This window comes from Camarhynchus parvulus, chromosome 2 (genome assembly GCF_901933205.1).
Source record: "Camarhynchus parvulus chromosome 2, STF_HiC, whole genome shotgun sequence".
Taxonomy (NCBI): Eukaryota; Metazoa; Chordata; class Aves; order Passeriformes; family Thraupidae; genus Camarhynchus; species Camarhynchus parvulus.
In genome coordinates, this window is record NC_044572.1 from 68,090,559 (window position 1) to 68,109,227 (window position 18,669).

The 18,669-nt window shown below is 46.2% G+C and overlaps 2 protein-coding genes across 4 annotated transcripts in view; one reads left to right on the plus strand and one right to left on the minus strand.

The window, feature by feature from the left end:
- Nucleotides 1-6,942, plus strand: part of SLC22A23 (solute carrier family 22 member 23) — a 109,477-nt gene extending 102,535 nt beyond the window's left edge. The window contains exon 11 of one of the 2 annotated variants that reach the window (XM_030965690.1): nucleotides 2,549-6,942. In XM_030965690.1, the coding sequence (XP_030821550.1) occupies nucleotides 2,549-2,900 (352 nt within the window). In that variant the 3' untranslated portion in view covers nucleotides 2,901-6,942. The remainder of the gene's footprint in view (nucleotides 1-2,548) is intronic. The other variant, XM_030965699.1, reaches the window with a different exon arrangement.
- A 984-nt stretch (nucleotides 6,943-7,926) lies between these two features.
- On the minus strand, nucleotides 7,927-14,067 carry PSMG4 (proteasome assembly chaperone 4). Of its 2 annotated transcripts, none has more exons than XM_030965711.1 (3): nucleotides 13,806-14,067; nucleotides 13,622-13,697; nucleotides 7,927-8,460 (listed from the first exon to the last, which is right to left on the minus strand). In XM_030965711.1, exons 1-3 carry the CDS (start codon nucleotides 13,983-13,985, stop codon nucleotides 8,339-8,341), a joined length of 378 nt encoding a protein of 125 aa, XP_030821571.1. In that variant the 5' UTR covers nucleotides 13,986-14,067; the 3' UTR covers nucleotides 7,927-8,338. The 2 variants fall into 2 exon arrangements, with proteins under 2 accessions (XP_030821571.1, XP_030821579.1); XM_030965719.1 differs by having other exon boundaries at nucleotides 7,927-8,456; nucleotides 13,806-14,039.
- Nucleotides 14,068-18,669: the final 4,602 nt, after the last annotated feature.

The window sequence follows — 18,669 nt, forward strand, 5'->3', positions numbered from 1 at the left end:
GCCTGGGCATCTCTCTGGCTCACTTTTACTCTGAGCCATGTTGTGTGTTGACCCATTTGCTCAATGCAGACATGGCTGTCTGAAGACAGGAGTAACAATTCTCTGCTCTCCTGAGGAGTGCTGAGAAGGACAAGACCCTTCCCTTAGAGTGTCAGTGAGGATGTCTTGCTGCTCTCTGGCAAAACACTGAGGTAGCAAGCAACGAAATTCTACCCTATCAGCAAGCAGGACCTTTCTGAGGACAGAATTTTGAATTTTGTGATTTGCCCACATTAGTACCATAAACCTCATGCAAACCATCCCTCCCCATTGTCAGTGGGGGAGCAGGATTTGGGAAGGTGGTCCTGATTGGTCATCCATGGGGCCATGCCATAGGAAAGCCACCCCCAGAGCAGGCACTGGCAGGCAGAGGTGCAAGGGAGAGGGCTGGGATCACTGTGGGTGCCAGCAGCCCTCACACTCCCTCTCCAGGCTCCACTCTGCATCTGGACAGTGTTTGAAGTACAGATGCTGGACCCTGCCATGGAATTCCTTGTGCTGAGGAGGAGCAATGCCCCAAAGCACTCAGAATGCTTTTCTTTTCCACCTGCTTCCCCTTGTCACCCGCAAAAACATTGTGAATCATGAGCTTGCTGCCTCTTTTATCCTATAGCTGTTTTCCTGATGTGCACGGAAACAACAAAAAGTTCCTGAGAGTATTTTCAATTTTCTCTTTTTTTTTTCCCTTCACATTTCACGTCTGCAGTGTAGTTAAACCTTAAAGAAACCCCTTTTAAGACACACACTGAAATGCACTTTCAAGCCTTCCTCTGCCAGGTTTTGATGGCACTGGAAAAAGTAATGCCTACTCTAATTACTGACATCATATGGAAAAACTTTTTTCCCCCCCGTAAATCTGAAGCCACTTGACCCATGAATGACAGAGCCGTCTTTGTTGTTGCCTTTTCCCGTTTTCTTTCAGCTTGCTTGATGTCCTTCCACAGCAGCATTTAAAACTCACCTCAGGTCCTTCTCAGGGGGGTTGAGATACAATTTAGCCATTGCAATCACTGATGTAAATGAGCCAGGCTTTTGTTGCTCCAGAGCCAGCTTGGAGAGAGATCTGCCATGCATTTGGGACGGGTTGTGTCAATTACTCGTGTGAGTGTATTAATGAAGTTGCAGGGAGGCCAGTTGCACAATAGTTGCATTCAGCTGGGTTTCTAAATTGCCATCGGAAAGCTGGCAAGTTTTTAATAAGGGCTTTTGCAGCATTTGGGGAAGTCACTGTGGTCTGTGAAAGATGCTCTGCTGAGTCTGAAGAACTGGAACATACATATATGAATTTTTGATCCAGTCAGTGTCCCAAGAGCATCTTTTGAAACCCATGTTTGCTGTCCTTCAGCTGTCAAGCGAGCAGCAGTGGATTTTGGAAAGGATTGAGTGAAGATTAGCTTTAACACTGTGGTTGGCTGGGTGAATTTGGCATTTGTAGGTTTATTTGTACAGTGATTTCCAGGATGCTTAATAGTCAGGGAAACTGGTTTCATGTCAAATATTTGACATAAAGCAGTCCATTTGCCTTCTGCAAGCCGTCTTCTGTAAGGGCCAGTTGTTGATAGGTACAGTTCTGCATTGGGCCAGGAACTGAACCACTCTGATCTGCAGAGGGTTTGGGAATAAATGGCATCTCCCAGAGGAAGTGTAGGAAGTGTGCTGCCCTCACAGGGTTGGTAGGGAAGGAGGATGCCAGTGATTAAACTCACAGGGAGGTCTCCCTCTGCAGGCAGCAGTCTTTGGAAAATGAAGGAGGAGCTGCCACTCTCACAGATTTTGTTAAAATAAGTCATTTAAGGACGATCCTCTGCTGGCAGGAGACCTCAGTCGTGTCACAGCGGGAGGGTATGGCCTGCCCCAAAGAAACACCTGCAGTGCCACTTCTGTGTGGGGATACCCAGCAGAGACAGCCCCAGGATTGTGAGGTGTGCCAGGCCTCCCGCACCAGGCTCTGGAGAGATGCTGATTAACAAGACAAGGAATTGCAAGAGAGTTTGCTTGCATAGCCAAGCATCAGGAGAGAGCACTGAACTGGACTGGCCTTTCACAAGCAGCTTCTGTGCCTCTAGCTGGAGGAAGATGAGTCTATTTTCACACTTTTTTTTCCCCTGAAAATTGTGCATTTTGTTACATCTCCAGTGTGTTGAGAAGTTCCAGCCATAACATGATTTTATGTAGAAAATATTCCAGCAGTCAGTGTTTGGTATAATGCATTGTAAAGTCTAATCTCCTGCCTCCACTGCTGAGTGGTGCCAGATACTTTAGAGGCAGCCAAAATTCACTTCTGGGCTTACTGCTCCTTGGTGTGTCTGGTCTAAGTGAAGAAGGGTGACATGCTAAGCAAAATCTCGTGTTCCCTCACTGAATGTGGGAATACTTGGAACTGGGAGTACTTCAGAGTGCTGTCTACACACCCACATGGTAAAGCCTCTCTTCTTCTTATGTGGGGCAGTTAAATGGGTGTGAAATGATACCTGAGTGTGATTATTTCCCCCTGTGCTTGTGCTTGCAGGGGCGGCGGGCTGGGGCTGGTGCTGGCCAGCGCGGGCTTCGGCCGCCTGACCGCCCCCATCATGGAGCTGCACAACCAGAAAGGTTACTTCCTCCACCACGTCATCTTCGCCTGCTGCACACTCATCTGCATCATCTGCATCCTGCTGCTGCCCGAGAGCAAGAACCAGCACCTGCCTGAGAACATCCCAGACGGGGAACACTACACCCGGCAGCCGCTGCTGCCGCACAAGAAGGGCGAGCAGCCCCTGCTCCTGACAAACTCTGAACTCAAGGATTACTCTGGCCTCCACGACTCAGCAGCTGTGAGTGACGGCATCTCGGAGAACACCACTGCCAACGGCATGAAGTAGATGTAACTGGGTGGATTTTTTTCCCTTCTCCTTTTTTTTTTTAATTATTTTATTTCCCCTTCTTATATTTCTTCTCTTCCTTTTGTATTTTATTTGATGCTGTTGTGCAGGAGGAGTTGCACTTTGGGCAAAGGTGTTTTGCACAGATTTTACAAACCAGTGATGGAGCAGACACAGACTTAAAGGAATTCAACTCTGCTACTAAAGCAAATTTTGGCATCTTCAACAGTTGTGCAGATTACTTTCGAAAAGATTTGGGGGAAAAGACTCATTTGAGAAAAGACCTGGCTGGCAGTAGCCCTTCAGAACTCTTTTTTTCCTGCCATTAAATATGTATATTTATTTTGATTTATTCTCAAGAAGCACTTTATTTCCTTTTCCCTTCATAGATCACAAAAATGAAGCCATCTTTTAAGAGGTGCAGCCATTCCAAGAAAGAAACCATGGGGGGAGGGGGAGTGTTGTTTTCTGTTTTGTTTTTGTGTTTCTTTAAAGGAAAGAGGGATTCACTGCAAAGTTGAATTGACTTAAACTTAGACTTGTGCAACATTCTTCTGCCTGTCTAGAAAGTCCAAGTGCCCAGACTGCCTGCTGTGTTTGTATACACTAAAAAAAAAAAAGAAGAAAAAGCAAAGCAAAACCTGTTGTGACTCAAACTCTGACTGCATTTTAGGCAGCTTATATTTGTCTTTATAGCCCATGTGCACTTAAAAGTTACTTTCTAAATTAGTCCTTTTTGTTTTCACTGAATGCATTGGAGAAAATCCTACCCCAACAAGCTGATTTTTCAATGAGAATCAGTTTTCTGCGTTTTAAGAATATATTGATCTATTTTAGGTGGTTGCCACTGGTCCTTAATTGTAATGTAGATGATGCAAATGATTTGACTAATGATGCAAAAGTGAGTTTTGTCTAGAATGGTTATAATTATCAGGAGGCCCAGGATTTCTGACTGCTCCAGGAAAAAAGCATGGATCAGCAGTGATAAATAGCAAGGAGCATGGGAAATTATCTATACCTTTATTCCAAAAGGCAGCATAGCTGGAATATCTGCTCCTGGGAAATGAGTGTCCTGGTATTTATTGTTTTAAGTGTTTTTAGAACCAGGGCTTGGGTTATTAATTTAAGTGGGAAAACTGCTTAAATTACTGTTGGAAAGGAATTAATTGATAGCCTGTGAATAATGGCTTACTGAGCTGTCTTGGGCTTTTAGAGATGTGTTCTGGTTCTGACCCAAGAATATACAATGAATTCACCCTTATTTCTTCACTTTCCTGACTCCTCTTGTAAGATTTTAGTTCAGGAAAAAAAGTTTACTTAAATTTGATTAATTCTACACAAAGTGAACATCCAGTTTACCTCCTGCTGTGCAGATGGCACTTTGATAGTGGTCACTTGACTTCTCTCCTCCAGCCCCCAAATTGTTTCCTTTGGCCATTGGCTTTTGGTTCTCACTCAAGAGAATACCGTGAGGATCTAGTTCAATGCAAGGACTCTGTAAACAACTTTCTTGCATTGTAGTTAACTCTCCCCTCTCTCCCTCCCTGTTCTCCTTTCTCACTCAGGCCATCCATTTGTGATTGCTCGGTAGTGCAGACGTTCAAGCAGAGCAGCAGGATGTCAATGTTGTACTGACTGTCCGTATGATTGCCACTTTGTTTGATGTACATCTTGCGTTCATAGGCAGGAGAAGTGCTCGTTTGCATTCTCCTCCTCTACCTTCCCTCCCCCTTCCTCCCTTGCTGTATATATTGTCGATTAACTACTGTACCTAACAATTTCCATCCTCCATTAGGCTGCCAATGTCCTCTTACAGCTCCCAATAAATCAGAGATCCATGCTCCCCAGCAGGCCATGCGGTAAGGTAGCACAGCCTCAGACGCTGACGGATGCAAGGGGACAGGCAGACCTGCAGAAGCAACAGAGGCGGTTTCGTTCAGAGTAACAATGTTGTCCTAAAGCTGCTAATTTTTACAGAGGATGACGCAGACATTTGGGTTCTTCTTGAGCCTGGTAAGAAACACTGGACCAGTTGATGGTAGTTTCACCCAGAGTTACACTACTGGTTTTTTTTACCCTTGCTAAACTTGCTGTGACAGCAAGAGCCTGATCTTCCTTACACTCGAGTTTTATTGTCAGGCTTGAGTGTGGCTGCTTCTTTTTGTTCTGTGCTGAGACCTTTGCAGTCTGTGTTCCCCTGAGGAAAGAACCCAGCCCTTCCCCACTCGTGCAGTATTCACACCAAATTTGTGCAATACCTTTTGCCTTCAATGCGAGGTGCTTGTTTCAAGCCACACACACTCGGGGACGAAAGAAATGGGCTCACAACTAAAAGCTGAAGAAGCAAAACAAGGCTTCAGGGAAGAGAGAAAGGGCCTGGGAGAGGAGAAGGTGCAAGCACAGAGGCAGAAAGCAGTGCCCTGCCATCCATCGTGCTGTGGAGCCAGTGGCTCCTTCCCTCATGGTCTCCTTGGTGGCCCCTGTGCTCCAGGTGCGGTACGGCTCTTACAGAGCATCCAGGCCTGTGAACCCAGCTGCTTCCAGCACTGCCAGTGCTCCTGGTGAGCTCACTGCTGCTGTCCACAGCGCTTCAGCGTTTCCTGTTCTGGTGGTTGCTCTCCGATGACAGACAGGCACAGGGAAAAGAATACTTCTTTAAACATATCAACATTTAGATAGTAAATACATTAGGTGACAGGAACATGCAGCAAATTTTTTTTGTTGGTTCTTTTTGGTTAAGAAAAAATCTTAGGAAGTTGATTTGATTTGCTGCTTTTTTGCTTGAAACCAGGTAGTCAGTACTGATCTGCAATGAAGGGAGCCCCAGCTTCTCTAGTCAGTCTGGCCCTCTGCCTCTGTCACGACAATAAAGCAAAAACTAACTTCTTGCCTTGGCAGTTCTAGTTTTGCTCCTTTTCCTGAAAACACAAACACTTCCGTGATGATTATGTTCTTCCACACATGCTCACGGAGTTGGAAAGCTTTCACTAAACCTATCTTGTGTGGAGGAGCCAAGTACCAGGTGATGCAGCAGGGCAGAAAGGAAGCGTGGGGATGCTTGCCCTGCCTTGTCTAGTCCTGCAGCAGGACAGGGCTCTCTGCTGGGGTCCCAGCCTGCTGCACCATTGGCTCCTTGGCCATGTCTCCTCTGCAGCCATCACCAGGAAAGGCTTTTCTCAGGTGGCTCTTTCTGGCCACCACAACGGGGGAAGCAGTCCAAAGCAGTCTTGTCCATTTTTGGCCTTTTTCTGTGAACCTTCAGTAACCTCTAAGCCCATCAGTAGATTTTTCTTTGGGTTTACCATTTAAGGGCTTTCTCCATCTTTGTAAGTTCAAACAAAAATGTGAAGTGACATTATGCTTGATCTTGGGGGTTTTGTCCCCCTTGTAAGATTTCAGTACTGCTTTTGTTGCCAGACACACTGCAAACAGGTAACACCTGTTTGCAAGTGCTTTGTGGCCACTCTGAAAGGGGGTTGTGTGATTTACTTTTGGGATTTCACTGAGCAGGCTTTTTTTTGTTGTCGTCCTTTTTAGTGGAAGTATTTTACTTAACTGTTGCCACTTGCTGGAGACAAACACTTTATTGGTCACCAAATTGGAAGCAGAAGTGCCATTAACTGAACTCTGTGAATGTCAAGTCAGGTTGCGCCTGTAGCTGGCACATAAGACAACACTATTGAGTGGGGGGATGACCTCCCTCACTGTAACTGTTTTTTATTTTATTTTTTAAGAAAAAAATGAAATTACAAACCTCATTTTAAATGTGTTGTGTAAAATGTTTTGGGAAAGGAGTACGGTGTGTTTTGTCTAGTGGGCGAGATCTCCCTCCCCATTTCAGTTTCTGATGAAGTTTTAAAGAATCGTGTTACTGTATGTTTCGATCATGAATAGTCTGGTGGTGCTTCCTCATAGCACAAGCTTAAATCAAGTACTGAAAACAGTCTTACAAGCTAAATGTCTGCATGATGTTACATCTGTTGTACCTACTGAGAAGAACTTTGTATGTAAATGTACAGAATAAAATGATGTTGTCCCATCAGTTTGCTCTCCCTGGTCTGGCTCCCTTGCAGTGACTTCTCAAATACCCAGCAGCAGCTGATGCCTCAGCAAATAGCCCTACCCTGCTCTACAAACAGAATGAGCTGTTTGTAAATCAGGCTAATTAAAACAGCACATTGATTTGCAAGTAATTATCCTTTACAGTCAATTACAGAAGCATAGTTGACTCTGTTTCCTCGGTGGTGTAAATTAAAAAGAAAATACCCTTCAACAGTTGCTTTTTGCTATTCTGATCTTGAACTGCAGCCAACAACAGGCAGCTGTTCCCACCAGGTAAGGAGGGGCCATCTGCACCCACACCAAATCTGAGACATTGAAGCCACTGGGTGTTCAAACCCCTTTTGGACAAGAGACTCAGCAGCTGTGCCTTCTACAGCAGCAGCTTCTCAGTTACAGGTTTTAATTGCTGATTGTGGCACCACAGCAAGGTAAATCCATCACTTTTCTGTAGGTGCTTAGGACAGTTGTCTAGAAGCAGCACCAGTAGTTTAGTAGTTTTGGTTTGTATCAGAAGATGATGCTTGAGCTTGAGTCAGGGCTCAACTTGGAATGAAAGAAAAAAACCACCAAAACCCGGATAGTTAACTCCTGGCTGCCATCTCATTAAACAAAACAGCCAATGGATCTGCCCTAGTAAAAGATACCCATCCTACCTGAAAGTAAGCCCAGAGATGTAGCATCAGCATGCTTTTCACTGGTGGTCGTGGTAGTAGACCTCTCTGATTTTATGTATATGCTCAATTTACATGTGATGCTCTTCTAGCAGCCTGACAGGTTTATCTATTGCTCCAGGACTTGGCTTGTACTTTTTCCTTCTATGTAGTCCTCAGGGATGCATAAATAACCCTTTGTGAAATCCTTCTCATGTTCTGAGTGCCCAAGGGATGGGAGGAAATCCATTGTTTAGCACCAATACTATAACCAAGAGGGGCTAAAAGGACAAAAGTAACACTCATGTCACAGCTTTACCATACAAAAATGTGGGGCTTCTTTATTTGAACACCAAAAGCTGCTATATTATGTTCAGTGCTAGTACACAGTAGATTAATTGTGCAGACAGCATTTGGAACTGATTTGCCATCAGGCCCCAGTACTGTGTAGAGGCCACACACCACATGCACTTTTTCAATCATGTTCATCCATTCCAGCATCCATTTGCTATCCTACTTGGCAGGGTAGCAAAAAAAAATCTGCTTTGAAAATTCAAATTCTATTTGAAAAAAAAGAAAATCCTAGTCAAGTGTATCTATATTTAATAACAACCACAAATTCAATCAAAACAATACAAAAGAAATATACTAACTTAATGTCAGTGTGAAAATAGCAATAAGTTTTTCTGAAACAAAACCTTCATCTTCTTTTACAATGATGCACAATCAGAACTTCTCTGGAAAAGCTGTCATTTCTTCTTTGATCCTGTTTTCTATGAGTAAGGTGAAATTGCTGTCTGTGTTTTGAAGATTGTAGCTGACAAATATCTGCTTTTTGGTCTTGCTGGCTAAAACACAAAACAGAGTAGTCAGCCAGAGTTTATTCTTATATAAAAGTGATTATGGTATTTGAGCAAGCCTCTAAAATAGCCATATCATGCAGATTTCTAAGATGTTCTCTACTCTTGCTGTGCTGGGTGCAGTTATAAATGAAAAGCAGAAAAATCCCTGACCACTGGGGAGTTGGGCAAGATTTTGCACATCACAGAAGTGAACAATATAAGACTGGTGACTGTCAAATAGTTTTTGACCTGACAAAAGAAACCACCAGCCACTGGAGAGCCTTGCAGAGCTTGGAGTGGATTTTTGGACACATCTTAAATATCTTACATTTTAAGTGACACCACAGACTGTACTGGACTCTTAGCACTGAAATTCAGAGTTTGTAAAACATTAGAGGGAAAGTGCTCAAGAAAGTCATTGGGCTCAAATTAATTAAGTTCTGTTTTTTTAATGACGGCTTTTTAGCCATCATTAAAAAAGGTCCATAAGCCGTAAAATGTCCCAAAAAGCTATGCACCAGTTCTGTCTAAGGTTGCTATCAATTTTGTTTCCATTAACCTTCTTTCATATGGTGTCCATGAATGCTCCAAGAGGCTGGAGAGCCTTTGCTGAACATGATGAAGCCAAGCACAAGTTCCAGGCTACTGTAATGACAAGTACCTAGAGAGAGGTGCTACAAAATTAAGAGCTGCCTTCCATGACAGAGCTAATTAACAGTGATAAAAAAACTGTCCAGTGGGACAAGAAGACTTAATTATCAGAGTAGAAGAGATAACACCAAGAAGTGTTTTATAAATAAATTCCATCCTACTTAGATTTTATCACGGTAATATAGCAAATTTGTGGCTCTCCTTATATACTACTGAAGCTAAACTTTTTGAAAAATGTAAGCACCATACTGGGAAAATAGGCACTAAATTTAAATTGAGTTGTGTAAAACAGAAGACAAAAAATAGTATTTGGGTCACGAGATATTCTTGTCCGGGAATGAGTGGGGAGCTAATGACCCCAGACACAAATCAGACTGTTCTGCTGAATATTCAAAAAGGTCATCTGAATTTTTAGCACTTCAAAATAGAGACACTGGGACTTCTAAGATTTTAATCCTTTTCTAAACAGGAAACTAAATAGTTAAATACAGAAACCCATACATATGTATGTATAAAATGTAGTTAAACAACTCCTTTAAGGTATTTTCATTATGCAAATGATTTTTTTATTATTTTCTATCCTAACAGGTTACCAGCTTCCTGACTCAGTAAGCAGAGCTGCTTCAGAAATGCAAGGATTCATTTGCCTTTTAAGACTTGGCACTACAAAATGCTGAGACAATGCAGCGTGGTGCTCTGACTGCAAAAATTAGCACCTGGCACTGGATTTCTGTGGTACAAAGCAGCATGTTTTGTAAGCACCAGTGCTTCATCATCATGCCCTAAATGAATGCAATGCTAATTCTGAACTAATTAATGCCGTTATCCAAGCTAACAAAACTATAGAGTGCACTGCAGTGTCAAAACTCAACTTGTTAATTATGTTTGCCTATAGAGTCTCTGGGATGCTGGGAGTCCCTCTGGGCTGCCTGTGCCAAGGACCTCTGCTCCCAGGGCTCTGGCCCAGCTCTGAGGGGCAGGGGGACCTTTTCTGTCCCTGCTTCCTGAGGATTCAGCTGGACATGTGCACTCCTGCGGAAAGGGCAAAAGAGGGCACATCTCTTGCCTCTGTGGAAGACCATCTGCAGCTCTAGAGGAAAGCAGAAAACTGCAAAGGACAAGGCTTACCTAAAAAGCCCTCCAGCAGGTCTGCTTACCATGCAGCCTGGGTAATAACCCCTGTTCCACTGGCTCTTCAAAGTGGAGGAAAATCATCCTTGACAGCCATCGTCCGGGATGTGCTGAGTGCCAGAAGAAACTACAGCAGCACAGATCTGCTCCTGCAACTTCATGTACTGAGCAAAGGCCCAAACCAAAGATTGAAGAGGAGCCCAGCAGGAGCAGAAGAGGCGGGACAAATGTTAGACATGAGTTTGTAGACTATTTATGCTGGAAAAGAGGCGATGAAAGTGACCAGTGCCCAGCTGAGAAATACTCAAAGAAAAGGCTGAGATGATTTTCACCAAGAGTCTGCCAGTCCCTACAAAAGGAAGATTGAAGACATGGCACTAATCAGTTCTGCAGCCCAAAGCACTGTGATTTCAGGATATGCACGTGAGGGAGGCACTAATGGACAAGGACTTCCTCAAGAATTGGCTTCCAGTATCCTACAGGAAACTTTCTTATGATTTGGGTTTATTGACTAGTGAGACATATCTTGTGCCAAAGTGATCAGGCAGGGTGGTGGAAAACAGTCCCTGCCCCTCATAAAAGCAGATATAGATAGATATATGTAGAAAGAGGAATAAGAATGAAGTACATGTGTCTTCAGCAACAGAAAAAAAATCAGAAATAAGGAAGGAGATAGAGCCAAAATGCAGCTGTTGTGGCTAGGACCCCTACCAAACTATCCAGAAAGCGAAAGGAGAATGTGGGCACTGTGATGCACAGCAGCACTGAAACTCCTGCTCCAGGGCAGGAAACCTGGCATTGCAGCAACACGTGGCAGATCATGGAATGCAACTGGCAAGTGTAAGAAATAGAAATAGTTATGTGCAAATGGCACTGCATGCTGCTCCTGCTAGTGACTCTGGAGACAAGAAACTGCAGGGAAAAAATGGTGACAAGCATGGTGGGGGAGGAAAAGGGAGAAAAACTGTCTGCCTGAAGGTTACCACATGTCAGGATGGTTAAAAAGGCTACCTTGGAAGTACAACTACAAGTCAGACTTGGCTGAGAATAGCATCTCTGCTATTACAGATTGTGTGGGAGTAACAGGGATTTAAATTCCCAGAGAAAAACTAAACACCAATAACAGCAAAACTGGTTATTTCTAGCTGAGGTGGAGCACAGATTTCCTTACCAAGCACTTTGTGAAACACAGGTAAAGGATGCTTGTTGATGATCTTGCAGATCCACTGGTCTTAGGATAAATAAATTTTAAAACATAGAAGAATAAATAAATAAATTTGGACTAAGTCACTACGAGTTGACCTAAATTGCTGGACTGTGAAAGCCAGCCTAAAGACTATGGTGTGAGATTTCAAAAAGATGTATTTCTTTTCCCTGAAGCTCAGGTAAAGAGCAAGCACAATTATTCAAAGCCATAAGTGTATGATAGACTTATAGACCTTTTTCACCTTTGGTTCAAAGGAGAAAGACAGTCTCAAAATAATGTACCTTAACCAGGATTACACAAGCAAGAACAGTATATAAAAATAAAATGAAAGGAGCTGACTGGCAAGGAGACCTGCAACCCAGTGGATAGATGTCATGGATACAGAGGAACATGGACCAAAAGCCTAGCTGGGCCACAATTGGCTCAGAAATTTAAGATGAAATAACAAAAGACACCTAAAGCACACAAAGAAAAGAAAATAAGAAAGTGCATTGTAGTCCAAGGATAAAGAGTAACCTATAGACCAGTACTGAGCAACAGTATCAGTTCTCAGTAACAAAGCATGGGAAATTAGGAATGTAAATAATAAAAGCACCTTAAGAAAAAATAAAAAAGGGTAAGAAAAAAAGGCAGCCAAACTGAGACAACTCACTAGGAGAAAAGTCAGGTGACTCAGACAGCCTCTGTCCGAGAACACTGAAAGAGCTAATGGAAGAAATGCCAACTTCAGCTTATGAACTTCAGCTATGAAACGTAATAAATCCTTTAAGAGAGATAGCAAGCACACGAACAAAAAGAAAAAACCCAAAAGGAGTATGGCAATCACTAAGATAACTTAGAGCTGTCAGCTGGGCTGCAATGCTACACAGAAGATTAGAGCAGGATTCAGAAGAAATGAGTGACAAGGAGACCAAATGGAAAGTGGAATAAACTATTATACTTTATCCCACATAAATCCTCTCTGACTACATTTTTACTGACTTCCTAAGGATAAGGCACTAATTACACATAAAGAAGCTATGTTATAAAGTAGCCCATAAAATTATTACTTAAGGTGGAATGGCTTGAACTTTGTGTAGAGAAAATTGTGCCACCAGGGTCGACTAAAACAATCTCTTACTTTCATACAGAAGTTATTGTGAAGAAGAAAAGATGCTGACACCATTTTTCAAATATTAGTCTTGTGAGCAACCCTTTTTTATATGAGGCCATGGAGAAGAAAGTGTTGTAGACTCATGAAAGTGCCTGACAATACAAACTCAGGACATACTGTCTGAAATGAAGATCAGCACACAGATCATTAATAATTCTGTGGCCTTTCCATCTGAAACAGAGGAAGTAAGGTGAGACTGAGCAGCTCAGCATGCTGCTTTTAAAACTCGGTAACAAGCACCTCAGCAGTTCACCAGTAGGAGCTGCATCAGCCACTGGTGGGTGATGATGAATAACCAGCATGACACAGCTTTCAGAGCTGTGAAGGTGCTAGGATGTACTAGGCCGTGTATTCTTCATCTTTTTAGTATGGACATGGGAGTTTGCAAGCTGTCATTAAGATTCAGGATTTCAGCTACTGCAGCAGCTGTAGCACACTGCACATGATGGAAAAGGAAGCAACCTGAGCAGTGCCCATGTGGGTCAGTCAGATCAAGCCCAGGCATCTGTGAGACAATCCTGGGCTTCCTAGGCCAGAACTTCTTGGAATGTGGGGGCTAAAAGGTGCGAGATGTGGTGAGGGTTGGCTTCATCTTCAGGTAAAATGCACATGCCTGGCATGACGGCCACCTCGCCCACCAGCACAGCAGTGTCACAGCTTTACAGAGAGCAGGTCACTTGAAACCCCGCTCGACAAGTGCAGCATGTGCTGCCCTTGCCTCGCACCCAAAGCCAGGATAAGGATAGCAAATAATTCACTTCTGGTAGGGCACAGCGTGCCAAGTGCCGCAGACTCGTACACGGATGGGAAAATAAAAGTGACTCGGTGGATGGCATGGAAGCTGCCGCAACCCGCAGCAGTGCCGGCTCTGCGGCCGGGGCAGCGAGCACCGCATCCCTGTGCGCCCTCCCGGGCCGGGCTGGCGGCTCAGGGCCCCAGAGAGGCAGGGCCCGCTCCCGACCCGCGCGTTCCCGGCGGGAGGCGGCTCCGCGCAGCGCGCCCCCGCAGCGCGACCCCGCACCTACCCAAGCGCTGCGCCAGGCAGGAGGAAGCGGTGTCCGAGGGGTCCCCCAGGAGCGAGGCGGCCACCGGGATGCTGTCCTGCAAGCGGAGCACAGCACAGGGCACGGCTTAGTCCCGGCAGCGCGGGGCAGAGGCGGCGGGGCCAGCCCTCAGCGCCGCGGGGCTCCGAGGGCGGGCGACACTCACACGGGGGCTGCACATGGCGACGGCCAGGCTGGCCAGGGCGGGCGCGGCGCCCACCCAGAGGAAGAGCGAGTCCCGCAGCCGCATGGCGTGGAAGTGCACCCGCTGCTCGCCCAGCTGCCCGCTGAAGTCGTGCAGGGCGATGCCGCCCGCCGCTCCGCCGCCGCCGCCCGCCGCCTCCATCGCCGCTTCTCCCGGCGCGGCCAGGCCCGAGCACGCAAGGCCCGAGCGGGAGGCCGGGCCCGGCCCGCCCCGTGGCCCCGGGGAGGCGGTGCTCGCTCCGCTCCGCCGCGCCCGCCCCGCCGAGAGGCACCGCCCCCGGCACCAGACCTGCGCGGCTCCCGGGGCTGCACGCTTCCCGCTCCCCCAGGGAATACCCGCACACGGACACGCACACCCGGGCCCGCACCCAGCGCCCCACTCCGTGCGCGCCCCTCCCCGAGCCTCCCCTCCGTCCGTGCACAGACCCCGCCAGCACGAACGTGCCCGGGGTACAGCCCCCCGGGAGCGCGCCCCCTCCGTGCCCCCTACCCCTGAACTTGCACTCCCCCCGGTCGGTGCGCACCCGCTCCATTTCTCACTGTTCCCCTCCCATCCCAAAAGACACAGCTCCCTCTCGGCGCGCAGCCACCCCGCCGGTGCACACCCCCCTGTGTGGGAACACACCCGCAGCCCCGGTGAGCCCCCGCTCCGAGCACGGCTTCCCGCTGCTCCCGCCTCCCCGGGCTCTGCCGCGCTGCCCGCCCGGCAGAGATAACGCGGAGGCAGCCGCAGGGACGGGGAAGCCCCGCTAGGTGGCAGGTGAGCCCCTGCGTGCGGCACCCGCCTGGCACACCGGTGGCTCCGGGGAGTCACCCGAGAGGAGCCCCGGGGTTCCAGACGAAAGGGAAAGGGTTCAGCCTTTCCTCGGAAAGGGAAAGGAAGGTCACAGCGACCTTGGCTTCATTCATCTATAGAGGTTTTCGGCATCGGGGATCTACAAAGCAAGTGATTCGGGTTTGCATAGCTCTGGAGAATATGGAGCCGTGAATAATTAAAAGCCCTGCTTTGGGTGTGAATTCTGTGCTCATCTCTCTTTCCGCCGCAGCACAGCAAAGTCGGTCATTACTGGAGAGGATTTTCAGTAACTGTGCCGTCTGTTGCTGGTAAGAATGTTGTCGGCTCCCCGATGGCTGTGGGCCCTTTACAACTGGAAACATGTATCTTCACGCCACCGGCAGGGCAATCACCGCTGCACAAAGAAAAAGCACGTTAAGGGTGCAGGTTGGCTTTTTAATCAGCATTTCCTCTGCTTCCGGTTTCCTACATACCGCTGGAAATCAAAATTTCCATTTCTAAATGGTGAGATTTCATTTTCCGATTGAAGAAATGGGTGGAGGGGAAAGAACCCTTCATCACTTTTCTTCCTTGAGCCCCTCCAGTTCTCCTGGCATCTGGCAAAAGAAAATCCTCAGCCCTGTGCTAATTTCTGCCCATGCTGCCGCAGTGACACTAAATCCCGGGAGGCAGCTAAGCCCGGCTCAGCTGCCATTCCCCGACATCCCATGGCACAGGATCAGCTTGGAGAGAGGGGGTCGCACGCCTCCCCCCGCCCTACATTTGTCGCTTGCTTCTTGCACAAAGCATTATGGGATGTATGGTGTCGGCCCCCTGCTATGTCTGTCCCCTGCCTTGCTGCTGAAACAGCGTCGTGCTGGTTCTCCCATGTTCCCCACTCTACAGCCAGTCCCGACCCTTTCCCTCGATGTGGGCTGGCTTCCCACAAGGTGAGGTACTGCAGAAGCTGGGAATTGTGTTGGGGCTCAAAAACCTGTGCCCACAGCCTGTTGCAAACAGACACTTTGCCTGCGGCAGCTGTGAAATCAGACAGGCAAATAGGTGACAAAAGCCACCTTGGAAGGGAGAGAGTGTTGGCTGCCTGCACTCTGCAGCTGGGTAGGCAGGCCTGCCAGCTAAAACAGCTAGGAGTCAGGAGCATTGCAGAAATAAAATTCTAGGAACAGGATAAAATGTCTGCTGAGAGCCACACAGGTGGTGGTGAGATTCCTGTGGTTAGACACCTGCAGGTGATGGAGGAATTTGCCCCAGGCCTGTTTGATCAGTGGAGAGAAGAGGGAATATTATGGCACAGTTCATGTGAGCTGCTTTAGGTCTCTCTTTTGAGAGAGAAGGAACGTGTCTTGCCTGGTTTCCATTGACTTGAGAGGAGGTGAGGGTGAAAGGTAAGGCATTGCACAGCTTTGCAGACAATTTATTCATGCAGGCAAATCCTTCTCTTAAGTGTTCAGAGCTGGTTTTTTGCTATGCTGGGTCAGAGTTGGCTTCTGCAACGGAGTCCTAGTGGAGGATCTGTTTGAACAAAGTTGCAGCTCAGTGTGTCTTCCCACAAAGTAGAAGTTTGGGCCTCCTTGGGTGCTGAACCTTTGTTAAAGTTGTCTGCTGGACTGAAGAAAGAGTTTTCTTCACTGGTCTTTCCATGTCAGGGGCAAATGTCTGGTGTTGCTTCTGAGGCTGTCTCCTGACTTGCTTCTCCCTACAGGGAACTGCCCCTATTTCATCATGCTGTGATCTGTTCCTCTTCTCACCAGGAGTCTTCTCCAAAGTGCCTGTAACTTCCCTTATCCACAACCCTGCAGACCTCTAAAAGTAAGTCACAGGGCTCCTCTGCTTGTTAGCAGTTCCATGTATTCAATGCTTTTCTGTGAAATGCAGCTGCTCTCTGTAAATCATGCTAAATCCTTGTTTAAGGTCAGAAAAGGAAAAACATTCATCTAGTGACTAAAATGCTGGTTAAGCATTTTATTTGCAGTGCAGGTGTGTGAGTAGAGCTGTGCAGAACCAGACCATCAAGTGTGAAATGAATTTCTTTATTACGGTACTGTAAGGTCATGAGAATCCCTACAAAATAAGAGGGGAAAGCACTCTATATGTATAGACCCTCTTGCATTTCTTTTAAAATGCTCTTTTTTTTTTCCATGTGGCCTTGCAAGCAGCACCCATAAGTCTGTCTTTCTTGTCAGGTATGAGGCTGCAATGAGCCTCAGGTGTAGTGACAGACTGGAGAGAAAAATAACGATAAAGCAAACACACCTTGGCAAAAGCACTGCCTGTTTATATGGATGTGTGTGTATTCCTGCTCAGGTGAGATCCAAGCTCTGGGAGGGATGATTTAAAGGTATTTAGGTGATTTAAAGGTATTTAGGATTTAGAGGTACTTCTATCTACCTGGATCTTCTGGAAAAGTTACGTTGTCCATAAGAATCACTAGATCCTAAACCTTGATTTTTACTGATCATCATCTCCCCTCCAGTACAGTTTTAAGTGAGGAGTAAATCTTCCTGGTAACTGTGGAGTCAAGAGCCATAAAGCACAGTATGAACTGGGCTATCACTGAGAGCGGCAATTTTTTCTGATTCCAAAATGTATTCTGTGCTTTGGCTCCTGCATGAATAAAGAGTCAATCTGAGACATGCAGGAAGGCAGGTAACAATTAGTGTGTGTCAGTGAACCTCCTGTTGATGCCTAGGATGTTCTTGTTTTCTTGATTTGCCATCCTTCTGCAGAGGAGTAAATTACTCTTGGTAAAGCCAAGCAAAATTTCCAACTGCTCTGCTAAGGCTCCGTGACGCCAGGCTGCTGCTGTGGTAGCTGTGCTGCAGTCCCAGGCTTCCAGGCATCTACTTTGTTTGAGGCTTGGATGCTCATTGTATGTAGACTTCCATCAGTGGCATTGATGGCTGAGGGGGCTCTTTTCTCTCTCTCTACATCAAGGCACTGGATCTGGAAAAAAAAAATACTTTCTTTTTTTTTTTCTGTCATTGAATAGTTTTTCTCAGCTGGATCCATCCTCTGATGTAGATTGTTGTCCCACTGCTCAAAAACTTGTGCTGTCCTCATGGAGGGCAGAATCAGGCAAGCAAGAAAGGGAGAAGTGTCTCTGCTTACACTTTAGTGTTACCATGGCTGTGAGGCTGCAGCCATCTAAACCAGTTTAAGGTGGGGCTGGCCCAGTCCTTCTTTCTCGTGCATCTAGTATGATGAGGAGTCCTGGCATGGGTTGTTGGTTAGCTGTGATAGGAAGTTGTTCCTGAATCATCTAACCATGGCCATAGGGGTAACCTGAGGACTCAAAACACTTTGTCAAGTGTTGATCAAGCCTGAGTTGTAGTCTCAAAAAAGAGATGGAAAGAGAATCCAGGCTGGAACTTCTGAAAAAGTGGAAGACTTGTGAATTTGTATGAAAATTTGTTTAAGAGATGTGCAAGGGGACTACACCAAGTTCATGCTATGAATCTTGCAATCCAAAGCACTATCAAAGCCAGCCCTCTCTGAAAAACACTAGTAAGCAGATGCAAAATATAGATGTACAAGCAATTCCACATCTGCAGTAGCTGCTATGACAGTGTTAGCAGAACTGCTACAACACCTCCTCATCACACATGTTGGTACCTAGGCAGGCATTGCTACAGGAAATTAAGTTCCTGATTTCCAAAAGACTTAAGGTAACAATTTTGGGGTTTTTTCCAGGGTTTGTAATCTCAGCTGTTAGGATTTCCATACATGTGGGATGAAGCCTGGAATGCAGGTGGCACAGCAATTCTGTGTCAGTTGGATCCTCTGCACAATGTGTTTGATTAGAAATTATCTGTTAGCTTTTGTGCCCGACTGACCCAGTGGCCTCCTGCAAATCCCTTCTACCCTGCTTTATTTCACTCCTCTGCAGACCAGAAGAGTACAATAATTGTTGCCTATCTCCCTGCAGCTGAACGCAGCTCCGTGTGACACACAGCTTGTAAAGACCTTTGTGAGCCCAGACTAAATTTCTGCTGTTATCAAATCAGACAGTTTCCTTTCATTGTCATATGAG

Coding starts and splice junctions, on each gene's coding strand:
- PSMG4 (XM_030965711.1), bottom strand. CDS start 13,985: ATGGAGGCGGCGGGCGGCGGCGGCGGAGCGGCGGGCGGCATCGCCCTG. Junction 13,698..13,805: donor TCGCCATGTGCAGCCCCCGT/GTGAGTGTCGCC, acceptor CTCCGCTTGCAG/GACAGCATCCCGGTGGCCGC. Junction 8,461..13,621: donor CTGCCTGGCGCAGCGCTTGG/GTAGGTGCGGGG, acceptor TTTGTGTTTTAG/CCAGCAAGACCAAAAAGCAG.